This window comes from Magallana gigas, chromosome 4, assembly GCF_963853765.1.
Source record: "Magallana gigas chromosome 4, xbMagGiga1.1, whole genome shotgun sequence".
Lineage (NCBI taxonomy): Eukaryota > Metazoa > Mollusca > Bivalvia > Ostreida > Ostreidae > Magallana > Magallana gigas.
Genome location: NC_088856.1, coordinates 11136957 through 11158796, shown reverse-complemented (window position 1 = coordinate 11158796; position 21840 = coordinate 11136957). Strand labels below are relative to the sequence as shown.

The 21840-nt window shown below is 31.4% G+C and overlaps 2 protein-coding genes across 3 annotated transcripts in view; both read left to right on the top strand.

Annotated features, from left to right (window-relative positions):
- The window catches only part of LOC117686417 (uncharacterized), a 56781-nt gene extending 55906 nt beyond the window's left edge, over positions 1-875 (top strand). Inside the window, exons 12-13 of the mRNA XM_066082352.1 lie at positions 548-701; positions 850-875. Coding sequence (XP_065938424.1) covers positions 548-701; positions 850-875 — 180 coding nt within the window. The remainder of the gene's footprint in view (positions 1-547; positions 702-849) is intronic.
- A 176-nt stretch (positions 876-1051) lies between these two features.
- The window catches only part of LOC117686416 (G-protein coupled receptor GRL101), a 37609-nt gene continuing 16820 nt past the window's right edge, over positions 1052-21840 (top strand). The window contains exons 1-8 of one of the 2 annotated variants that reach the window (XM_066081275.1): positions 1052-1344; positions 2742-2947; positions 8779-8977; positions 14213-14632; positions 14765-14977; positions 15080-15161; positions 19452-19621; positions 20487-20645. In XM_066081275.1, coding sequence (XP_065937347.1) covers positions 1095-1344; positions 2742-2947; positions 8779-8977; positions 14213-14632; positions 14765-14977; positions 15080-15161; positions 19452-19621; positions 20487-20645 — 1699 coding nt within the window. In that variant the 5' untranslated portion in view covers positions 1052-1094. The remainder of the gene's footprint in view (positions 1345-2741; positions 2948-8778; positions 8978-14212; positions 14633-14764; positions 14978-15079; positions 15162-19451; positions 19622-20486; positions 20646-21840) is intronic. The other variant, XM_066081274.1, reaches the window with a different exon arrangement.

Below are 21840 nucleotides of genomic sequence, written 5' to 3'. Positions count from 1 at the left end.
ACCGATCTTCTTTTTTTAAGAGAGAAATAAAACTTATTATATAGTGAAACACGTTTAATCAAAATATTGACCAAGAAGGTGTTCAATCGAACGAAAAATTTTATTACGAAATGTCAAAATAGAAATTACTTTCCTACCTTATCAAAGATCATGCTTAAACAATGCTAAAACTTTTATCTGCTCTCTTAATTTCGAGAGATCAATTATATTGAATAAGCATTTTGGTTGCATGACATGTTCTCGTTCTTTTTCTTTTAAATATATTCCAATCATATTAAATAATTAAATTCCTGTTGCTTACTTTTCTCTCAAATTCCTAAAATTATAAAATTTCCAACGGAAGGATCTGTAAATTCCAAAAATGAATAATGGAAGTTTATCCTTCATTTTGTGATGGATGGTAACAGTTTAAAATAAGCATTGTTTAACGGTTGTTCTTTGAAGAACCAAATGAAAGGAGGTAAAAAATAAAAAAGAAGCAATCGACATTTAAAAAAAAAGAATGAATAGTTGTCATTGGAAAATGTATACATTTTTCTAATTTTAGACATTTTTCATCGATGCCAGAGTTGCAGTTGTTACACCACAAACGTTTCTATTTTATCGGGAAATCCTGGCCCGTTACATCACAATAATTCCTGGTACAACGAGCGGGCAACAAACCTGCCTTAAGGCGGAAATCATTGGCTGCCAAAAACAACGTATGTACCAATTAGTAATAGGTTTAAAAACAAAATATAATATCGTAAACAGTTTTTTTTCAAAATTGTTATCCAACTTTCTTGCAATTGTGAACCAATCGTTTTACTTATCTGGATTACTCATTGCATTTTTCGCTATGCTCTGTAGATAGTTCAAAGAATGTTATTATTTGATAGAAAAATTATCACAAAGACTGAACGAAAATAAAATTTTGTAAATGCTAGCAATGAAGAGTATTTAAAAAGAGAAAAAATGTAGTAAACTAATTCGTAAACTTTGACAACTGTTTCAACATGAGACAAAAACTCTTCTCATCTTAATTAACATTATTTTATGTAGTAGACAGAGACTTACTATGTAAAAATACAAGCGTGGATTTTGGATTCGAGGAGATGAATTTGTTTGTCTTTCTGCTGAATGGTATAACTTTTGCTACATCAAACATCACGACGATCCAAGACTGTAGACGGTTATGCCTGACCGGTTACACGTCCTTCTTCTTCACTAATAACGAGTACTTCGACTATCATAATCATATCTGTTCGCTGTATAAGGGTGACCGGTACCACCCTACGAGGCAGGCAGCGTGGAAAATATCCGGGCTCATGAATATGTTCGCCTCCCATCGTTTGTGTTTTAGTGGTATGATACATGAACTTTTGCGCTAGTCATATATTAATCTACAAACTTTTATTTTTCTTGCTTAAACTCTATGCTTTGCTTCTTTATCGAACCATGTTTTTATATTACCCTTTATAAATGTAACTATTTTTTTATCATATATGTATCTAAATTGTACATGAATTTGTGCCAAATATGCACTTTACATTTTTTTTCTACAATTTAATCTGCAAACTTTGCATTTTAATCTGTAAAATTGACACTTTAGAGTAAAAAATCCACACTTTTATTCTGTAAAATACACACTTTAATTCACCCTTTAAAGTGTAAAATTTACACTTAGGTCTGTAAAATTTACACTTCAATCATCCAAAAATACACTTTAATCTATAATTTGTACACTTTAAAGAGTAAAATTATCGCTTAAATCTGTTAACTTCAGACTTAGATTGTTAATTTTGCACGTTGTTCAAATCTGGTGTAAGACGGACAAAGGGCATGCGCAATTGGCTATTTTTTTCATTATCATGTAGCCAAAGCTAATGCACCAACCAGCAATCTTTTTTAATTACATAAATTATCTTATAGTTTCCAATCATAAATTCATATAAAAATAAAATAAAAATAATGCAATTTTTGTATTGAAAATTTTTATCTAATGAAGTAAAAATAGTTTCTGCTTATTGTTCGATTTAATTTTAAGGTTAGAAAAAATTATAATCTGGGATATATCATTAGCTTTCCAGGAAATCATGTTTTTATAGAGACGATGAAAGTATATTGATAAGGACGTCATAAAAATGATAAATATAAACTAATTATTTTATAATAAATACATGCGTTATAATGCTACAATTGTTTCAAAGTGCTAAAATTATAATTCAGCATTATGTTTAGATCAAAATTGTTGATCATGAAAAAGAAATATGCATGTTTATGTTGCTATTGTGTTCAATGCCTGTTTGGTAAACCCAACTCCATTTGCAAATTAAAATATGAATTTAAAGTCTTTTACAGAATCCATTATATGATCACACATGACATCAATCGACAAATCGTCTTTTATATATATATATTTATATATATATATATATATATATATATATATATATATATATATATATATAAATTTAACTGAATAACGTGTAAATATTACACTTTACAGTGTAAAATTTACAGTTTGAAGTGTGATTTTACAGATGAAATTGAAAATTTTACAGATTAAAGTGTGGCATTTACACTTTACAGTGTTAATTTACATATTAGATATAAATTTACAGATTGAAGATTAAAATTAAGACATTAAAGTGCAAATTTTGCAGATAAATCTGTATAAAAAATGTGATGTTGATATATATCACTTATACTTGTCCGTAATTTAGGTTTTGTTTAACAAAATACACTTTGCTCTTTTTTAGATGCGATGGAACTTAACCACTGTAACTTCTTTTTAAACCTTACAAAGGAGGGCGAGGCGGTCATTAGGTCCCCCGGATTTCCATTCAGTTACGGACAGGGCCTAAACTGTACATGGACAATTGACACCGGAACCTCTAAGTTTATTAAACTAGAAATAGTGTACCTAAAACTGGCGAAATCAACAACGAAATCAGAATTGAAAGAGGTAATAACAGTTTAGACAAAGGTTATATTTATTTTATTAAGAATAGAACGTATTGTTTTTAATTTCTGAATAGTATTTTAAAAAAGGAACTGTGAGTCTTAATTTTTAAAAAAAATAGAAATTCTGTTTTTAAACAAAACTGATGCCAATTAAAATCTTTGCGCTCACAAAAAAAACCCCTCAACGTTGTTTCGCTGAACTGTACTGATGAGAATGTTTTAAAGATTTGTAAAGGCAAGTGACAATATCTTGGCATCGATTATTTGATTAAAACCAGTAAAAATTCGAGTGGACCATTATAAGGGGTTTTCGACTCTTAGTCAAGTAGACCTATCGTTTTTGTTCTGTTTTATTATTAGGGCTTTTTGACTATTGATTAAAAAAGACCTATAGATTTCATCTTTTTTTCCCAGCAGCTTTTCGTCCGCGAATTTTTGAGAACAAAAATGAATATTAAAACAATAATGCAATAGCAGTAGTTTTACACATGTAGCAAGTTTCACGGAACTGCTGAACTTTGACTCATTTTTTTCAACCATTTTGGTCATGACGGCCAATTCATAGATAGTAAAACACTTCGTTTGGCAAAAATAGCATCATCAGCTGTTTGGATGGTTTTGGGTGCTTTGAGGTCGCCAAGTCGCATGACCATAGCAAATTAGAAGGTATGCTCTGCTGATTTGTGACAAACCTCAAAGAGATTGATCTCGCACGGGAAGAAATTGAACAGCACATTATTGTCTCCTATGAACGCAATTACACATTGTTAGGGTTTATAAAATCTGCACTTTGGTTCGCCAGGAGAATGAACTTGCTCCAAAAACACCTTACATTGAGGGTTGTTTTTACAGTTCCTAATGTCATCAGTGTCCCAGCAGTTGATGCACAAAAATGTTGTTTCGTGTTTTGGCTGCCTATAGCAATACATGAGGCACCCTAGCCCTGCGCAGTAATGTACTGTAGCGAGAGATTTCCCTGAAAGAAGGGTCGCTATGTTAACAAAGCGGTTGGCATCCAAGACACTCTTCATTCTTTTTGTGACTGGGTGTTTGATTTTCTCATACAGGATTTCGTTTTTGAAATATAATTTCAGATTTAATAGAAGTTGAAGCTTCTGAAATGATAGTTACAAATTTTAATATTGTATGAAACTTGCTTTTTAATGGTAAGAATGTTGTCAAAACGAATGCGTAGATTTCGTTTTGATGCTACGCTTACAATGACGCTTTCTCAGACTTTTCAATGTAGGACTGGCACATTTCTGGATTGAAAGGACTATGTGCGGTTTTATGCACTTTTTGCCCCCAAAATCAAAGTTTTTGAAAGAGCTTTAAAAATAAGGTGAAAGATATTTAAAATCATATTGGAAATAAAGGTGTTAAAGGTTATCACCACAGTGACGTCATAATGTAGAAATGATGTCGTTAAGATTGCATTATTTTGATAGATTGATGTTTTGTAGCAAAATATGGATGTTTTCCGATGGTTTTTCCACTGGGAAACATCGAGCGCAGGTTTGCTCAAGTACCATTTTTTAGTATAATGTGTATAACTATCTGAAGAAAACCATATGTTAAAATCGCACTTGAGCAGACCTGCGCTCTATACTTCCGAATGCAAAATATAGAGCAAAAATGAGAATATTTTCATTTGTTAGCAAATTTGCAGGAATTAGGTCATTTAGGTGACGTCATAGATAACCAACGAATGAGCAAAGATGACTAAAATCAAGATTAAAGGGATCGGCATCCTCTATACAATGATTTGTGAAAATTTATTTTTATACGATACTATTTAAAAATTGGTTGAAATCCAAAATTCAAAAATTCATATCATAAAAATGTGCATAATTCAAATTAGAAACTACATGTACTTATCATGCAAAATAACATATGATTGATTTAAAATTAAATAAACATCGACAAAATCAAATCCCAACAGTTCTTCAGTACTTTGATTTATTATTTCAATCACCAATAATACATAATATCAATTATTTTGAAATACAGTTTTAATTTTTTTTCTAAAGAGAAGCCCATAATGATGTGTTTTCAACATAATTCGATATTCAAAAATACTATTGAATGTTTGCCACAATCTCTGTACATGTACAGAGAAGCAATCAAATATGAGGTGCTTACTGTCTTCCCTTTTACACAAACAGAGTTCACATTTTGCATCAGACCTTGATTCACATTTGTGTTGAAGGGAATACAATTAAAATTATTATTTAACAGCTTATAATTAAATTCATCGAAACTTTTTTTCTTTACCATTATTAAATATTTTGTTTAAAAGCAGATTGGTAGCAAGCTTAAGGTGGGTTGAATTTTTGATGAAGCAAAGGACTATGTGCGGTTTGGTCGAAGATCTTCCCCCAATTTTAACCACTTTTTAAATAGTATCGTATAAAAACCAAAACTTCAAAAATCATTGTACAGTGGACGCCTATCACTTTAATCTTCATTTTAGTTGTCATTGCTTATTCGCTGTTTATCTATGATGTCATCCAAATAACCTAATTCTCGCAGATGTGCAAACAAACAAAAATATACTCATTTTTGCTTTATATTTTGCATTCGGAAATAAAGAGCGCAGGTCTGCTCAAGTACAATTTTGACATATGTTTTTCTTCAGATAATTATACACGTTATACTAAAAAATGGTACTTGAGGAGGCATGCGCTCGATATTTTCCAGTGGAAAAACCATCGGAAAACACCCACATTTTGCTACAAAACATTAATTTATCAAATAAGGTAATCTTCATGACGTCAATTCTACATTATGGCGTCACTTTGGTGATAAACTTTAACACCTTATTTTCATTACGATTTTAACTATCTTCCATCTTATTTTTAAAGCTTGTAATAAAACTTTAATTTTGGGGGCAAAAAATGCATAATACCACACATAGTCCTTTACATAGTAAAATTTATATCTCTTAACGAACATAACAAATGTTCCTTGATAAAGGTTATAAACTTTTTTTTGGCTGTATTTTTTGTATAAAGACAACATTTCATATCAAAACGCCCACCTTTTTCATGATATACAAAAATTGTATTCACACAACCAATTTTTCTTCTTCTGTAGATCATTTGAAAGTCCATAAAGTGTTTTATATTTACCATTTTTGTAAAATAAATCTTTGACATACAGAATTCACCCTTTTTGTAAAATAAATCATTGTCATACTGAATTTAACTCATTATTCAGTAAAAAATTGATAACTCCGTATGTTTGAACAGAGTATTATTCCACAATGGTTGTTGTATAAATGTTACGTTTGAAATTTCAGATATATTAATTAACTTTTAACATTCATTAAAACAACACAGCATATCTTTATACACAGTAAGTAGATTCAAAACACATCAAAAATTATCAATTTTCATTCAGACATTGATAATGAATAATAATTGATATCTACTTCCGTGTATTTAATATACTCATTGAATACATTATAAAGCATACAAGATTCATCTACAATTTTTTTAACCCATGATGCTCTTACAGGCTAAAGTTTCAGTTCCATATCAATCTGACCAGTATCCTTGTCATCAATTTTTCCATTTATAATATTTCTTTTTTTTTTAATTCTGTCTCTTTTATCCCCAAAAAAATCATGAATGCTGCTTTTGATCTTATTCAATTATCTTAATAAGAAATATGTAAAATGACCCTACATAAATTAATTTTAGTACAGCTAGAGAATTTACTATTCATGTTTTTTACAAAATAGTAGGCGCTCCTTTTTTTTCAGGAATCAAAAAGTTTGTCTACTTCATCGTAATTTTTTTACAACTCAAATCAAAACATATATCTTTGTCATGTCCGATTAAAAAAAAATTAGACATATTACAGCATCTTACAGTTTGTGAAATTAATTTTGTAAAATAAGAACGTTTATCTTTAAGTTTTCCAATAAGGATAGATTGTGTTCTGTCAAAATTTTTATAATGGAGCATTGGGTATTACACAATCTTTTGGGGGAAAATTAAAAAAATTAATAAGGGTTTAAAGGGCTGTTAAAAACCTTCATTTTTCGTTGAACAAAAGGCCTCAAGATCACGAAGACACTTTAAATAGCATTTCAATTTTGTCACTGTTTTCAATGAAGAGACATTAAAGCAGTACACAATTTTTGACTTAAGATGAAGATTGCTTCATGATCCTGGGGCCGGGTTTAGTTTTTTTTTTATTATTGCGACATACGTGTTTTAACTTCTATCGCGAAATCAAAAGACAATTCCTTAGATGCCAATGGTTTGCAATGTAGTCTTTTGATGTAAAATATAGAAAACATCTGAGGTACACGAAAACTATCACAGAGCCAGATAAATGAATAAATTTCAGTTTGCAGTAAAATTCCTCAGTCTTGAGAAATTAACTTCTTAAATGAGACAACTGTTTTTACTCGATCGTATATCAAACTGTACTCTGGCAAAGAATTGACCAAAAAACAAACACGCGAATCTGAAAGATTTTACGTTGACAAGATTAAATTAAATATTTTCTATGTTAAAAAACATAAATAATGATGAGTAAAATATTGTTTGATTGAATAGTATTTTTTTCTTCAAAATTTTTTCATTTAAACTTCAAAATTCTCTCATTTAAAAATGACAGTGACTGAATTAAATGAACGAATTGAGATAAATGCTCGATGAATAATTTTCAAACATAATTTAATATTTTATCTTCGCGAAAGAAGAAATTACAATTAGATGTTGAGACTGAAAAGGTATAGTTTAGTAACTGACGTTTGATAAATAGAGGATATCTATATTGTGTGATTTTTTATTTGCTTTATCCAACGAGTTGAAATGGTGTATATATTCGCGAGGCTTGCCGAGCGAATATAACCATTTCAACGAGTTGGATAAAGAAAATATAAAATCACACAATTATAGATGTTCTATTTATCTCATACAATTTGATTTATATTATGAAGCTTTTGAGACAGTCCCTTGTGTGACCCGAATTGTTTTTTTTTTCACAGATTTAACGCAACGTTGTGTTATGCGGCTATTGTGACCTTGCGCAATACAATTTAGTACGTCATTCCGGAGATAAATCTAACTGTTTTAATGTAAAGTTTCACTGAAATAAACCTTAAAATAATTTTTTAGCTCTAAATATCTTAGAGCGTATTCACTTGATTAAATGGAAATTCCGATTAAGACTTGAATAATCAAGTTTGTTGACATACACAAAGTTGCGAATGCTCGTTAGTTTGAACTGACTCGAACGAGGACCAGTTGTTGATGTTTAATAAAACAAACACTAAGCAAGCCTTATGATTCGAAATTGAAAATAGTGAATAAGGATGCTTACTGGTGGTGGAATAAAAGTCTTATGAAACATTATTTCGGTAAGGTCTTGTATATAAACACAACCAGAGCGCTGTTTTCATCATGTCGTCAGGAAGAACTCCTTGATAGTTAACGTAATTTGCAGTTTTCTAAACTTTACAAAGCAAATTGCAAGTTGGAAGTGGGCTAAACTTATCAAAAATCTTGACAAACAAGAAAAAAGGGTCTTGTGGTTACGGTTGTAATTTAAATCTTTGACAAAATCAAAAAGTCAATTTTATATTAATTTTTGTAGTAGATATAGTTATGTTGAAAGTACTAGCAAATCTTCGAAAATAGGTCACTGAAGCGTTGAAGCGAGGGGTTGTGTCAAAAATAGTTCGGACCGGAAGTATTTGATAAAGCATCACCCGTTTGATATAGCAAAGGTTTATCACACGGGTAATATACACCACACATATGAGATAAATGGCTGTATTTATTTATCCAATATCATGAATATTTCGTATTTTAGTTTTCCGGGAAATGTAAAGACAGCATTACCTTTAAAGACAATTCTAACGCCATCGGCATAACAGCAGAGACACAGAGTGATTTCAGGGATTCCATCATCATCTCAACAGGACCAACCCTGTCAATTACACTGGAAACTTGCTTTCAATATGAAAAATGGGATGGAGAAAACTTATTTGAAGTAAAAGCTTCTAGAACGGGTAAATCGTCTCACGTGATATCGTTCATTAAATTTTCTAGGAATTCTAAACCGTATGCCTTACATTTGGGTTTTTCATAGGCGGTAATGTTAACATAAGGGTGCATAGCTCCGGCCCTAATTTTTGTTCAGCAACGAGGGATCTCTTGCGCGGGCATGTTAAGGCTTCTCGATGGATTTTACAGCGATATGTAGAAAGTCACTTGTCTGTACTTCATACGATATGACGTCATAATTGACTTTGACGTCACGATCTGCATTCCTGTCGATAGTTCTCAGGGAATGTATCTTAACGTTAAAAGTGAATTATATCAAACCAGTATAATACCGCATGTTTCCTTTACGTAGATGCTGCCGTTAATGCTAGACGTACAGAATTCATTCATATTAAAAACAAATATCAAATAATCGGCAGTTTTAAAGCTTCGTTTTAAGTAAAAGACTATTCATAAACTAGTGGTTTGGAGACTCTCCCTGCTACGTGTAAACAACTGAATGAAGAAATTTTAATGCATGTAAAACCAGCCTGGCGCAGGTGAAAGACACAGGGCGAAAAACAATCTTTAAGCAAGTCCTTAAAGGTGGCTTAAAGGTGGCGTAAAGGTGGCTCAAAGTATATACAATCTTTAAGCCACCTTTAAGTCACGTTTAAGCTGAGCTTATAGGTCCTTAATGTCCAAACTTCTTTAAGTCATCTTTAAGCCACCTTTAAGCATCTTTAAGTGGCATTTACGCTCCCTTTAAGTTGTCTTTAAACCATCTTTAAGTTCCCTTTAAGTCAAGTTTAATCAAGCTGAACAATAAAAACATATATTAAATGCAAGAGCCTTTTTACAGGAATGGGAGGGGGTCATCCGAGTGATAATATAATTTCCAAAGAAGGGGGGGGTGTTCCAGGCGGTTTTATTAATTGTCGCTCCATTAAACACAGATCGCTATCATCAACACCCAGGGTTGTCTCTAAAATTTACTAATACTACTAAAAGTAGTAGGGGGTCTGGGGGTCTTGCTTATAGCTACATTGTGTTTGAAATGCAATAATAGCCGGGTAATTAAGGCATTATAGGCGGGGGTATTCCCCGCCTCCCGGGTCTTAGAGACAACCCTGAACACCGCTCCGATGGACACAGCTTGCTGTTATAAAATACTTTATAATTTTTGGGGGGTTTCAAAATTATTGTAGGGGTGAGCGCAGTCTTTGTATCTTAATCTGTGCATGAAACTAATTAAAGTATGTTTGTTTCCTATTATAAATTAATCGGTGAAATCTCTCTCTCTCTCTCTCTCTCTCTCTCTCTCTCTCTCTCTCTCTCTCTCTCTCAGTTCATCCGGTTATTAAACAAAATAAAGATAATGAACCAAAAATGCATGGTTAAATTTGATAATAGATTTAAGGTTTGTATTTTTTTTTTCAATTTTCAATATTTCTAGGTCTAATTCTACATCTGCTACATACATGTTAAATATAAAAGACTCTCAACTGCCTTTGTTATATCTGGCAGGATATTACTGCTTTGTTTGTCTAGACATAGTTTTGTTCGTTTGTGTATATCTGAGAGTCTATTGTTGTCCAACTTACGAAAACCCCTAGGACTAACACAGAATATTTAAGATATACACAACAGTTGTGTCGTGTGCCCAGGTGCACGTTTGTGTATATCTAATTAAAGTCTATTGTTTGTTCAACTTAAGAAAACCCCTGGAACTAACACAGAAAATACAATATATACACAACAGGTGTGTCGTGTGCCCAGGTGCACGTCAGGTTTTCTAAAGGCGTTGAAATCTTAGAATGTACGAGTATACGATAAGTCTAGAGAAGAAAAGTTTATTTACATTTGTAATTCATTTTCGAAGTATTATTTCCTAGCTCTGGGTTTCAAAAATGTTACGTCTACAAATTAACGATACATGTATGCAAGAGTAAAATCTTGAGGCAAATTAATTAATGTACCGGTGATCATAAATAGGGGTTAATTATTTAAATACAATGTATATGTATAAGGGTAACAAGATAACTGTGAGTCAATGCTCACTAGTGATACCCCCGCTCTGATGTGAATATGCAAAAAAAGCAAAGTCGTCATTTAACAGAAAGCTGGCATCCGATTGGTACAGAAATATATCCCAGGATATGGCATGCCTATACAAATAGTGTGTTAAAATTTCATGCATCTGCGATGACTACTGCTGAGAAATTTTTGACGAAAATTTGTTCAAAAATTTTGGCTAAAAATAAACAAATTCATTATTTATCAGGAAGTTGACGTCCGATTGATACAAAAATATATCCCACAATATGGCATGCCAAAACAAATAGTGTGTTAAAATTTCAAGCATCTGCAATAAATAGTTGATGAGAAATCTTTGAAGGAAATTTGTTTGAAAATTTTGGCTAAAAATAAACAAAGTACTCATTAAACAGGAAGTTGACGTTTGATTGGTACAAAAATATATCCCACGATAAAGCATGCCTATACAAATACTGTGTAAAAATTTCAGGCATCTGCGATAAACAGTTGCTGAGAATTCTTTGACAAAATTTGTCTGAAATTTTTGCTAAAAATAAACAAAGTCGTTATTTAACAGGAAGTTGACGTCTGATTGGTACAAAAATATATCCCACAATATGGCATGCCTATAAAAATACTGTGTTAAAATTTCCAGCATCTGCGATAAATAGTTGCTGAGGATTCTTTGACAAAAATTTGTTTGAAAATTTTTGCTAAAAATAAACAAAGTCGTCATTTAACAGGAAGTTGACGTCTGATTGGTACAAAATATATTCCCCGATATGGCATGCCTATACAAATATTGTGTAAAAATTTCAAGCATCTGCGATAAATAGTTGCTGAGAATTCTTTGACAAAAATTTGTTTGAAAATTTTGGTTAAAAAATAAGCAAAGTCGTCATTTAACAAGAATTTGACGCCCGATTGGTACAAAAATATATCCCACGATATGGCATGCCTTAACAAACACTGTGTAAAAATTTCAAGCATCTGCAATAAATAGTTGCTGAGATAAATGCGACAGAAATTTTTGTTACGGACGGACAGACAGACAGACAGAAGGACAGACAGACAGACAGACAGACACACAAGGGTAAAACAGTATACCCCCTCTCCTTCGGAGCTGGGGTATAAATATGTCACAAACCCGGCCTGGTACATCATACAATTGTGTGTACAAGTATATGTATACATCATTTGCAATTCCCACATGCAATACATACGTCACCGGTAATTGGTAATATTGTTTGTTATAGAATTGATAGTTTAAAAATCATGTATATTTAAACATACTGGAACGGCGCCGCGATCATGAAAACCGGGAAACTGCGGGAAATTGAACAAATGCCCTAATAGTTTCAATGCATTTGATAAAAGAAATGATTTCATTTTCTTTCTTACATTTTTATAGCTATAAATTAGATGAACGTATATCTACTCGATTTATATTTATTAACTAAGAAGGCCTACCAGTGAGCCTAACGGTTGCTATGAAGGTATGATATTTTTTTTTTTCACTGAAGACCAAGTTCCGTATTTCATTCTAAATACATGCATGCATGTAATTTATAAATTAGATATAATTGTTTGTTACAAACTGAATAGTTTATCAATGGTTTGTCAAAATCTTTTCAAGTAAACACGTTCAATACATTGATTCAATATCCACTGATATATAGGATATAAAAACAACGTAAATATGTAGGTTACCGTGACGCAGAGGAAGTGTGATGATGCTAGTAAACAAAGGGTCCCGGGTTCAATTCTCGCTATTTTTTTTTGTCTTTTGTTTTTGTTTTTTTTTCATTTTATTTTTAGAACAAAAGCCGTTTTAAATACCTTTTCTTTCATAAAGTTAATACATTTTGTTGGTAAATTAAGCACAATATTGAATTAATTTTTTTTAATGGCTTAAAGGTGGTTTAAAGGTAGCTTTAAGGTAGCTTAAAGGTGGCTTCAAGAAGTTTGAACATTAAGGACCTATAAGTTGTCCTTAAAGGTGGCTTAAAGATAGTCTTTAAGCTGCCTTTAAGCCATCTTTACGCTTTCTTTAAGCCACCTTTAACCAACACATATAGCTTAAAGGTGGCTTAAAGATCGTATTTAAGGTACCTTTAAACACCTTTAAGCTATCTTTAAGGAGAACTTAAAGATTGTCATTCATCATGTCAGATCAACACAATTTTAGAATATTTTACGTATAATTGGTAGAGAATTAAAGTACCAATGTGAATCGTGCTTGGGAAACCTACAGATTTACCCCAATGTTTTTGTAAATCCCTTTTGATTAGTAAAAAATGTGCATTATTTTGATGATTTTGTGGAATGTTTTGACAATATCTTCCATAAACGAAATATTTCTTTCTTTCCCAAGCAAGAACTTTAAAGTATATGACTTAACAAATGATTTTTCTTAAAAATATGTATGATTTAATGTCATTAATCACCTGCGCCGATGCGATTTAAATAGATCATTTGCAATATTAGGATTCGCCCGTCACGTGATTACAAAGAACATATGACGTCACAAAAATGCATCACATATAATGTTTAACATCGGTGTCAATAAATATAACATGGATTGTATATAAAAAATACTCCAGGTCAAAGTATTTTTGCGATGATTCAAATAATATCGTTTTCCAGCCGTATTTTAGCATCGGGACGCCTTAACATTGCTGCGTGAATGAAAGCTCATCAAATTGTCTCTTTCCTGCTAAAATTTCGTGGGGTGAAATCAGATTCGTTTTCCGGCAAAATGCGTCTGTATTGAAAAAACTCTGAAAATGAAAGTAAAAGAAGGTAATTTCACAGTTTTGGAAAGGGTGTATATCAAACAATTTCAATTCTTTTTTTTAAATGATAATTTAATTTTGACACTTGCTTTTAAAATTTCTAATCCTCTTTCCTGATATGTGTCAAGCATTTTGATTTAAAATGTCCCAATGATGGTATATACACTCTGCAAGTATAAGAACTATTTGCTTAAAGGAACTACTTGCTGTCCTACCGATTCTAAAAATAGTAAGAGGGATATACCCTTTTAAACATTAAACATGAAGACGTCCGTGTTTAGGTTAAAAATTGCATCTTTTAGATTTTATTTGCATTTGTAACATATAAAAAGGCACATTGTTGGTGAATATCATAGAGCTAAAAACTATGCTCAACTCTAAAGTATCTCACGACAAGAGCTGATGATCCATTTTCAAATTGTGTTTAAGATAAACCAGGATGTGGGATGTCAAATTCAAAAGACGGGTGTACATTGAGATGTCAAGTACCCTCAGCATTCATTGCGACGGATCGTTATCCCTCACTGTATCAGCCGGGAGAAAGTTGTAATTGGCAAATTGACGGCAAGTTGGGACAATACGTGCAATTAAACATACTGAGCATTGACGTCATCAATGGTGGACCGTCGTGCGCAAGTTCATATATTGCTGTCTACGACATAGATTTGAACGACAAGGAAAAACTCCTTGGGAGGTACTGCAAGGAAAATAGACCTTACAGTGTCATCTCGTCCAACTGGCATCATATGAAGGTGGAGTTCCGAGCAGCCACTGACCAGAAGCAGGGCCGGGGGTTTCTAGCGGAGTATTCATTCGTCACCCAAACATTGTCTTCATTGACTCACGAAGGTTTAACTTTTATGCTCACTTTATTAAACTATAAAAAGTTTTAAGAATAAACAATTATAAGTTTTCTATGCTTTTGATTTTAGATAAGAAATTAAGTTGTAAATTTGTTTATTAATTCACAATCATTTTTAGATTGTCCTGTTGGTTGGCAATACAGCTGGTATAGCAATAGCTGTTATAACATTTATTCTTATGACGTCGGAATCACTTGGCCGGAAGCGAATCTGAAATGTACCGAACAAAATGGCAGCCTCGTCAGCATAACCTCAAAACAGGAACTAGAGTTCGTTCACTTACTTGTGATAAAAAATATAAACAACATAATGGACAACAAAATGTTCATAGGTTTGTTCGAAAATTGGTTATTCTTTAGGTTTTAGATTTGATTGTAAAAAATGGACAGAAAAAGTTGGGGTAAGAGAAATACGACTTCACTCTTTTCTGCAGGTCTTCGTAAGGTATATTCAGAAGATAAAAATGAATTACAGTTTGTATGGTCTGATGGAAACCCACTCACATTCACGGCCTGGTAAGTTTAAACCAAAATTTGAATACGCAGCACTGTTAAAGGGCATGGTCACGATTTTGGTGAAATTTTATTTTTATGTTTTTATTATTTACAATGCTTTAGAAATGCATTTCTAATGATCAAATTAAATTTGAGAGTCATTCGTAGAGTTATAAGCAAGATACAGGGCACACAATTCTTGTCATGTAAACAAGGCTCGTGCCCTGTTTTTGTTTACATAGGTTCCATATACTAGTAAAAAATCTTCTTACAGCTTATTTGTCTATCTTTTTATTTATTTTAACCATAGATATACAATTCCTAACGTTAAACACATTCGGTTTAGGTTTAAAACTGATATTTTTACTTCAACGTTCAAAATGTAAACAAACGGTTTGTTTACATAGCGATGAATTTCAAGCTCTGTAACTCGCTTATAACTCAACAAATGAGACTCAAATTTTGGTTGCCTATTAAAAATACATTTCTGAACCATTGTAAATATTAAAATCGAAAAAATAATTTTTTGACCAAAATCGTGACCATGCCCCTTTAAGGAGCGCTGATTATGAAAATATCAACGGATTGAAACGTTCCTTAACCGATGCAGTTATATTACAAATTATTTTTTCGTAATATAAAGTTGATATTAAATAAAACAGCATAGTAAATGCTACTTTGTATGACACTTTGTGTGGTCCCCTGAATAAGCAGTTACATAAAATGCGTCAAAATTACAGTATGCCATCACATGGACAATAGTCAATTGTCTTTATTTAACGTTGTTAGACATATTTTTCTAAAAAGAAAAATGCACGTAGAGGTGATTTTTAATGTAGTTTAATATGTTCTTAGCCATATCGATTGGGAATTACTTTGTTTTTGATAATGTTATTTTGATTACCTGTTTTTCGAGATGTAATGATTAACATTTCCCATTCTTTCTGATCGGCGCGACACAAGGTAGACCTTAACAGCAGGGTTGGCTGGGAAAAACCAGTGCTGGGAATTACAGGTGGTAAATACAGGTATTTCCCGCCCTGGTAAATACTACTGATTTTCACTGAAGTGGAAAATACTGGGAAATACAAATTTATAATCTTTATTTCTTTAATTTGCCCAATGTAAAACATCTGTATAGGATATAAAATATATTAACATTAAGCATGAAACACAACACAATTAAGCATACTTTGACATTTCACTGTCGGTTTATGAACCTTAAATCACCTATTCCCCAAGACCTCTAAAGCTGCTAGAGTACAAATTTTAGTCTAGCTTTTTGAACCCCAGGTTTAGTGTTTTACAGATTTATAACCCAAAGCTCAAAATAAACTATTATAATTACTGTAGGTGTTACAAGTAAATAATCACACATGTTGTTTTAATAAATCCAAGTATTTCTCGGGAATTACCGGTAATACCCACCGTCCTGGGAAATATGAGTATTTCCCGCTTTTTTGCCAACCCTGCTTAACAGTTCTGAATATCCATAGTTGCAAGCTTTCTGTGATCAAGGGTCATTCGCATTTTACTAAAAGGTTTCTCAAACCAGCTAAACCTGATGGGTTTTTTTAAATGTAAAGAATTTCTTAATGTCTTAAAGGCAAATTTGAACTCTGTATCTGAGCTATTAAAAAAAATATGCGAAAATTATTCTAGTATGAAAAGTTCGTAAAATATTTTTTTTATTCAAGTCAGATTGTCTAATCAATATTTTTCATTTTTAGATCCATTTATGAACTGAAGCTTGTTATTTTTTCTTCTTAATAGCAACTCAGTAGTAATCTATACAATTTATACTATAATTATTTTAAAATAATAGACTCGAATTTTTGGTCTTTCATACCGATAAATCGGAAGAATACTGTCTTTTGTTTTATATATTCTAAACGTCATTGGTACTTGAAGATTACTAAAATCTATTTTTATTTTTTCTCAGTTAAGCTTCGCTAATTAATAATCAACGAAATTTTCTCAAAAAAATTTAGTTTATGTTTCCACAATATCGTATTTGCATGAATAATTCAGAAAAGATAATACTAATACGGGTAAATTTTCATTGGAAATTTGCTTTTTATTCTGTTCATATTTATTAATGATAGTATAAAATAACAAATATACGTGTACTTCCTTTAGTCTTCGCGATGACCAAAAATATTTGACTACATGCCCAAAAAACATTACATTATTTTTCTTAGGAGAGTGGAGATAGAATATGTTTTATCGTAAAAATGAAAAATGTCCTACAGACTCAGTTTTTACGATAGAATGCGTTCCTTGTATTGTCTCTGTAGGAACATAATATGTGTATGTTGGTGAAAAAGAGTTAAATTCTTCCATTTTATGGAATAAAATTTTTAATGAGAGGTATTTTAAGTCTCAAAAAGGTTTATTATGATGAGTTAGACTGTTTTCAGGGCAACTTCATTAATTTTTTCCAAAATCGTTCCAGAGCGATTCTGCAATTTTCTGCAACATTACGGGTATATGGAAGGCATTCTAACCGTGGTGAGGACCTTTCTGTTTCACGAGAGTTTATTCAATCTAAGGAAAGTGTACAGTGAAATTAATAATATTATTGTAGGCTTATAGCTTTGTTATGTAAATGTCAATGATACGGGGTGTCGATGTATCTATTTCGTAAATGTCCGATAAAACCCGTGCACGCACCGGTCAAACTCTAGTTTATTAATACAAATGTAACAAATCAAACCTTACTACAAATAATATAAATTACATCACAAACAGGGAGATTTCGGACAAAGACAATACTTTCACTTATTAAAAAGATGTTTGAACAGGTACTTCGGGGATTCCCTAATTAGGTTAAAACACAGGAACAAATTTGGAAATATCAAGGCAATATTTGATAAAAAACAGGAAACAAAAATGGCAGGGTGATCTCCCTTAATATAAACAGGTAAAAATTAAGGTGGCATAAACAAAGTTCTGTCATAAATTTTCTGCCTAATAAATTCCCGGCACCAAAAGAAGAGAGATGGAACTGGAACGGAAATAAATAACTGAGTCTAACATATTTATTAAGTAAAATTTGGAAATGACTCTTCACATATTATGTCATTATCACATGTAACATAATATAAGTAAGATTTTTGTGACTGAATATATATATATATATATATATATATATATATATATATATATATATATATATATAATCAAAAAAGAAAAAGAAAATGAACAGTTCCAAAGTTTCTATTCACTAGCGCTTTCTGGATTTACATCCTTCTTCAGGTGAATGTACACAAGTTATGTACATGTACATATATATAAAGCCTTGGTACAGCAAATATATATATATATATATATATATATATATATATATATATATATATATATATATATATATATATATATAATGAACTGATTTGTTAGGTGTCCAGCAACATTAAACACACTGCAATACACCCTCAAACTATCTTTTTTCAACCGTCAAAACTTTTTTTTTTCATAAGATAACATATGAGTCTAACATATTTATTAAGTAAAATTTGGAAATGACTCTTCACATATTATGTCATTATCACATGTAACATAATATAAGTAAGATTGTTGTGACTGAATATATATATATATATATATATATATATATATATATATATATATATATATATATATATTTATATATATATATATATATATATATATATATATATATATATATATATATATATATATAGATAAAAAAACCTTGGTACAGCAAATATATATATATATATATATATATATATATATATATATAATGAACTGATTTGCCAGGTGTCCAGCAACATTAAACACACTGCAATACACCCTCAAACTATCTTTTTTCAACCGTCAAAACTTTTTTTTCATAAGATAAGGTAGTAGATGTTGCAGACATCTGATCTGCACTACATACAAAATGAGGATACAATAAGATATATGATATAAAAAACGAAAATATTAGGACATAGCGGACACATTGTCTAACTACAAGTTGTGTGAGTTGAATATATAATCCGTTTCCGAAGCAATTAGATTGTCATGTGACGCACTGTGATAAAAATTGCATTGTATATGTCACAGGATGTGGAGGACTTCCAGGGCTAGTGGTTATTTAGGCGTTGGGGGAATTTACATTATTACGCGATAGGCTTTACACCGCGTAAAATACCTCCATGCGTATAGTAAAAAAATCAAAACTTGGTAAATCACGCATTCGCCTACTAAACTTCATCGCGTATTGTTTGACAATAGAAATCGCATACTAAACAACCAGCGTTAATAACCACTTTTAAAGTATCTGATGCTTCTATTATTGCTAAGGTATCGTGATGACGTCTTCATTGATCGACAACCTAACGGATTTTACAATGAGAAGTGTTCGTGCATCAACATCTTCAGTATTTATTCCATGAATGACTGGCATGACACAGCATGCGCCTATAATAAAATAAGAAGCTACATGTGTGAAATCGACATCAGCTATACAAAAGGTGAAACCATTAACTTTTATTTTCATAAAATTCTTAGTTGATTGTGATGATTTGAACAACAAAAAAAAAACCAAACAAAAGGGTCATAAAGTTTTTTTTTGAAGTTTTTACAAGATGCATTGTTTAGTCAGTAATACAAAATATCCCAAAAAGTCTGTATCTTTATCAATTTATTTATCAAAAACGTCTGGAGACAGACATTGGTTCTTTTGTGGGACATTCTCTGAAAGCTGGAAATGTCATACCAACAGTAAATAAACTGTTCACATATTAATGTTATACATAAAGGAATCAATCTCTGAATGTTTGTAAATCTACATAAAAAAGCCTTGAAAAATATGCTCTAAAATAGCATGAAACTCTAACATTTACTTAAAATTACAGATATAAACCAAAATTCTGTTTTATTACTGACACATTATGACAATCAACATTAGCATAGCATAGAATACTGTGACTTATTAAGTTTACATGGTTGCCTATAAGAATAACTCAAGAAGAAAATTGTTGATGGGACGTTGTGTCCGAAAGTCGTGCTGAATACCCTGGAGGTACAGAAAAGAAATTAAAATCAGCATGAAGACAAAAGTTTTGCATTTTTTTTCAAAATTATATTTAATATAATTCTGGAATAAATACAATGGCGCAACATCCGTCAAAAATAATCCACATAAACAAATACCGATGCCTAACCGCAGAATCTTTTCAGCTTGATGCAAAGAAAAATTATCCGTTATCATTTTCTTTAAATACCGTGATTCTTAACAAAAGACCGTTTAACAATTAGAATAACCTGGTCAGAAAAAAAAGAACTTGAATAATTTGGCATGATATTGAATATTAATTTTTGTGTTCGTTTAATAAGAGAGCATAAGTCGATTCAACTGGTGGAACAATGGGTCGACCATTACCCAGTCGTTTGGTGACGTCATATTCACTTGTGATAATCTCGAGCACATCAATACGTTGTTTGTTTGTGACGGAATAAAGGATTGTAGTGACGGATCGGACGAATCTAATTGCAGTAAGTGTGATGAGAAAAACATACCATTAAATCAAATGGTTATTTTTTTTTTTTTGCAAATCATACAAAAATATATGCATATTTATTGATGAATATGTTGTATACAATGTCCGTTAATCAATTCTTGAGTAAAAGATATAGTTCCAGTCAAGTTTTGCCCTGTTTTAAAATGATTTTTAAAAATATTACAAAAGAAAATCAAAATATAACGTTAACATATATTAAAAAAAGAATATCTAAAATAAAAAAAAAATCTATAAATATTTACCTGATATGTCTGTTACAAAGGTACATATTTACCAGATTTAACTGTTACAAATGTACATGTTCATGTTTTTGTGACGTCATAAAAAGTTCATTTTCCCGTATTTTTCATAAAACTAACAATTTTTTAAGTAGTAAGTTTAAAAAAAAGTATGTCCGCAGCCGTCGCCCACAACGAATGGAAGTTCTTATCAAACTTTAGCGTGTGATGTCGATTGAAATATATTTATTTCTTTGTTGGCGACGGCTGTGGTTTGGCGCCAATATTCTGTTTCAAATACAGAATTAAAGTGCATAAATTGGTACTTTATACACACTTGTGTTCTGGGTGGTATATACATACTATACATGTATATTTTTTCTTGAGATTCAAACAATTTTTAAAGTTTTAAAGCAAATAACACTGTGTCGGATAATTATGCCAGTGCCAAGGTGGCATTTTTGCACCCGCTTAAGATGCAGTTTCGGAATAATCCATGTATACCAAATGATAGACCATTGTCTAGAGAGTATATAACCACTTTTGTTTTTAGTGTGTTTCACCTGACAGGTGAGATATTTACCTTTAAAACTTAATATCCCATCGGAAAATGATAATTCCCATAGGAGAATTGATTCTCCTACAGGAAATGTTGACAATCCTATAGGATTTTTTAAAAGTCCTACAGGAATTATATTTCCTATAGGAGAATTGTAATTCCTGTAGGAATTTGATTCAGACATGTAGTTTTACTGTAGGATATTAAGTGTTCCTATCGGATTTTATCAAATCCTATCGGAATTGAAATTCCTATAGGAAGTTCCTGTATTCCGAAAGGAAATTTCAAATTACCTATGGGAATAATTATTTTCCTATAGGAATTTATTTTTGAAAGGTAAATATCTCACCTGACAGGTGAGATACAATGATAACAAAGGTGGTTATTAACTC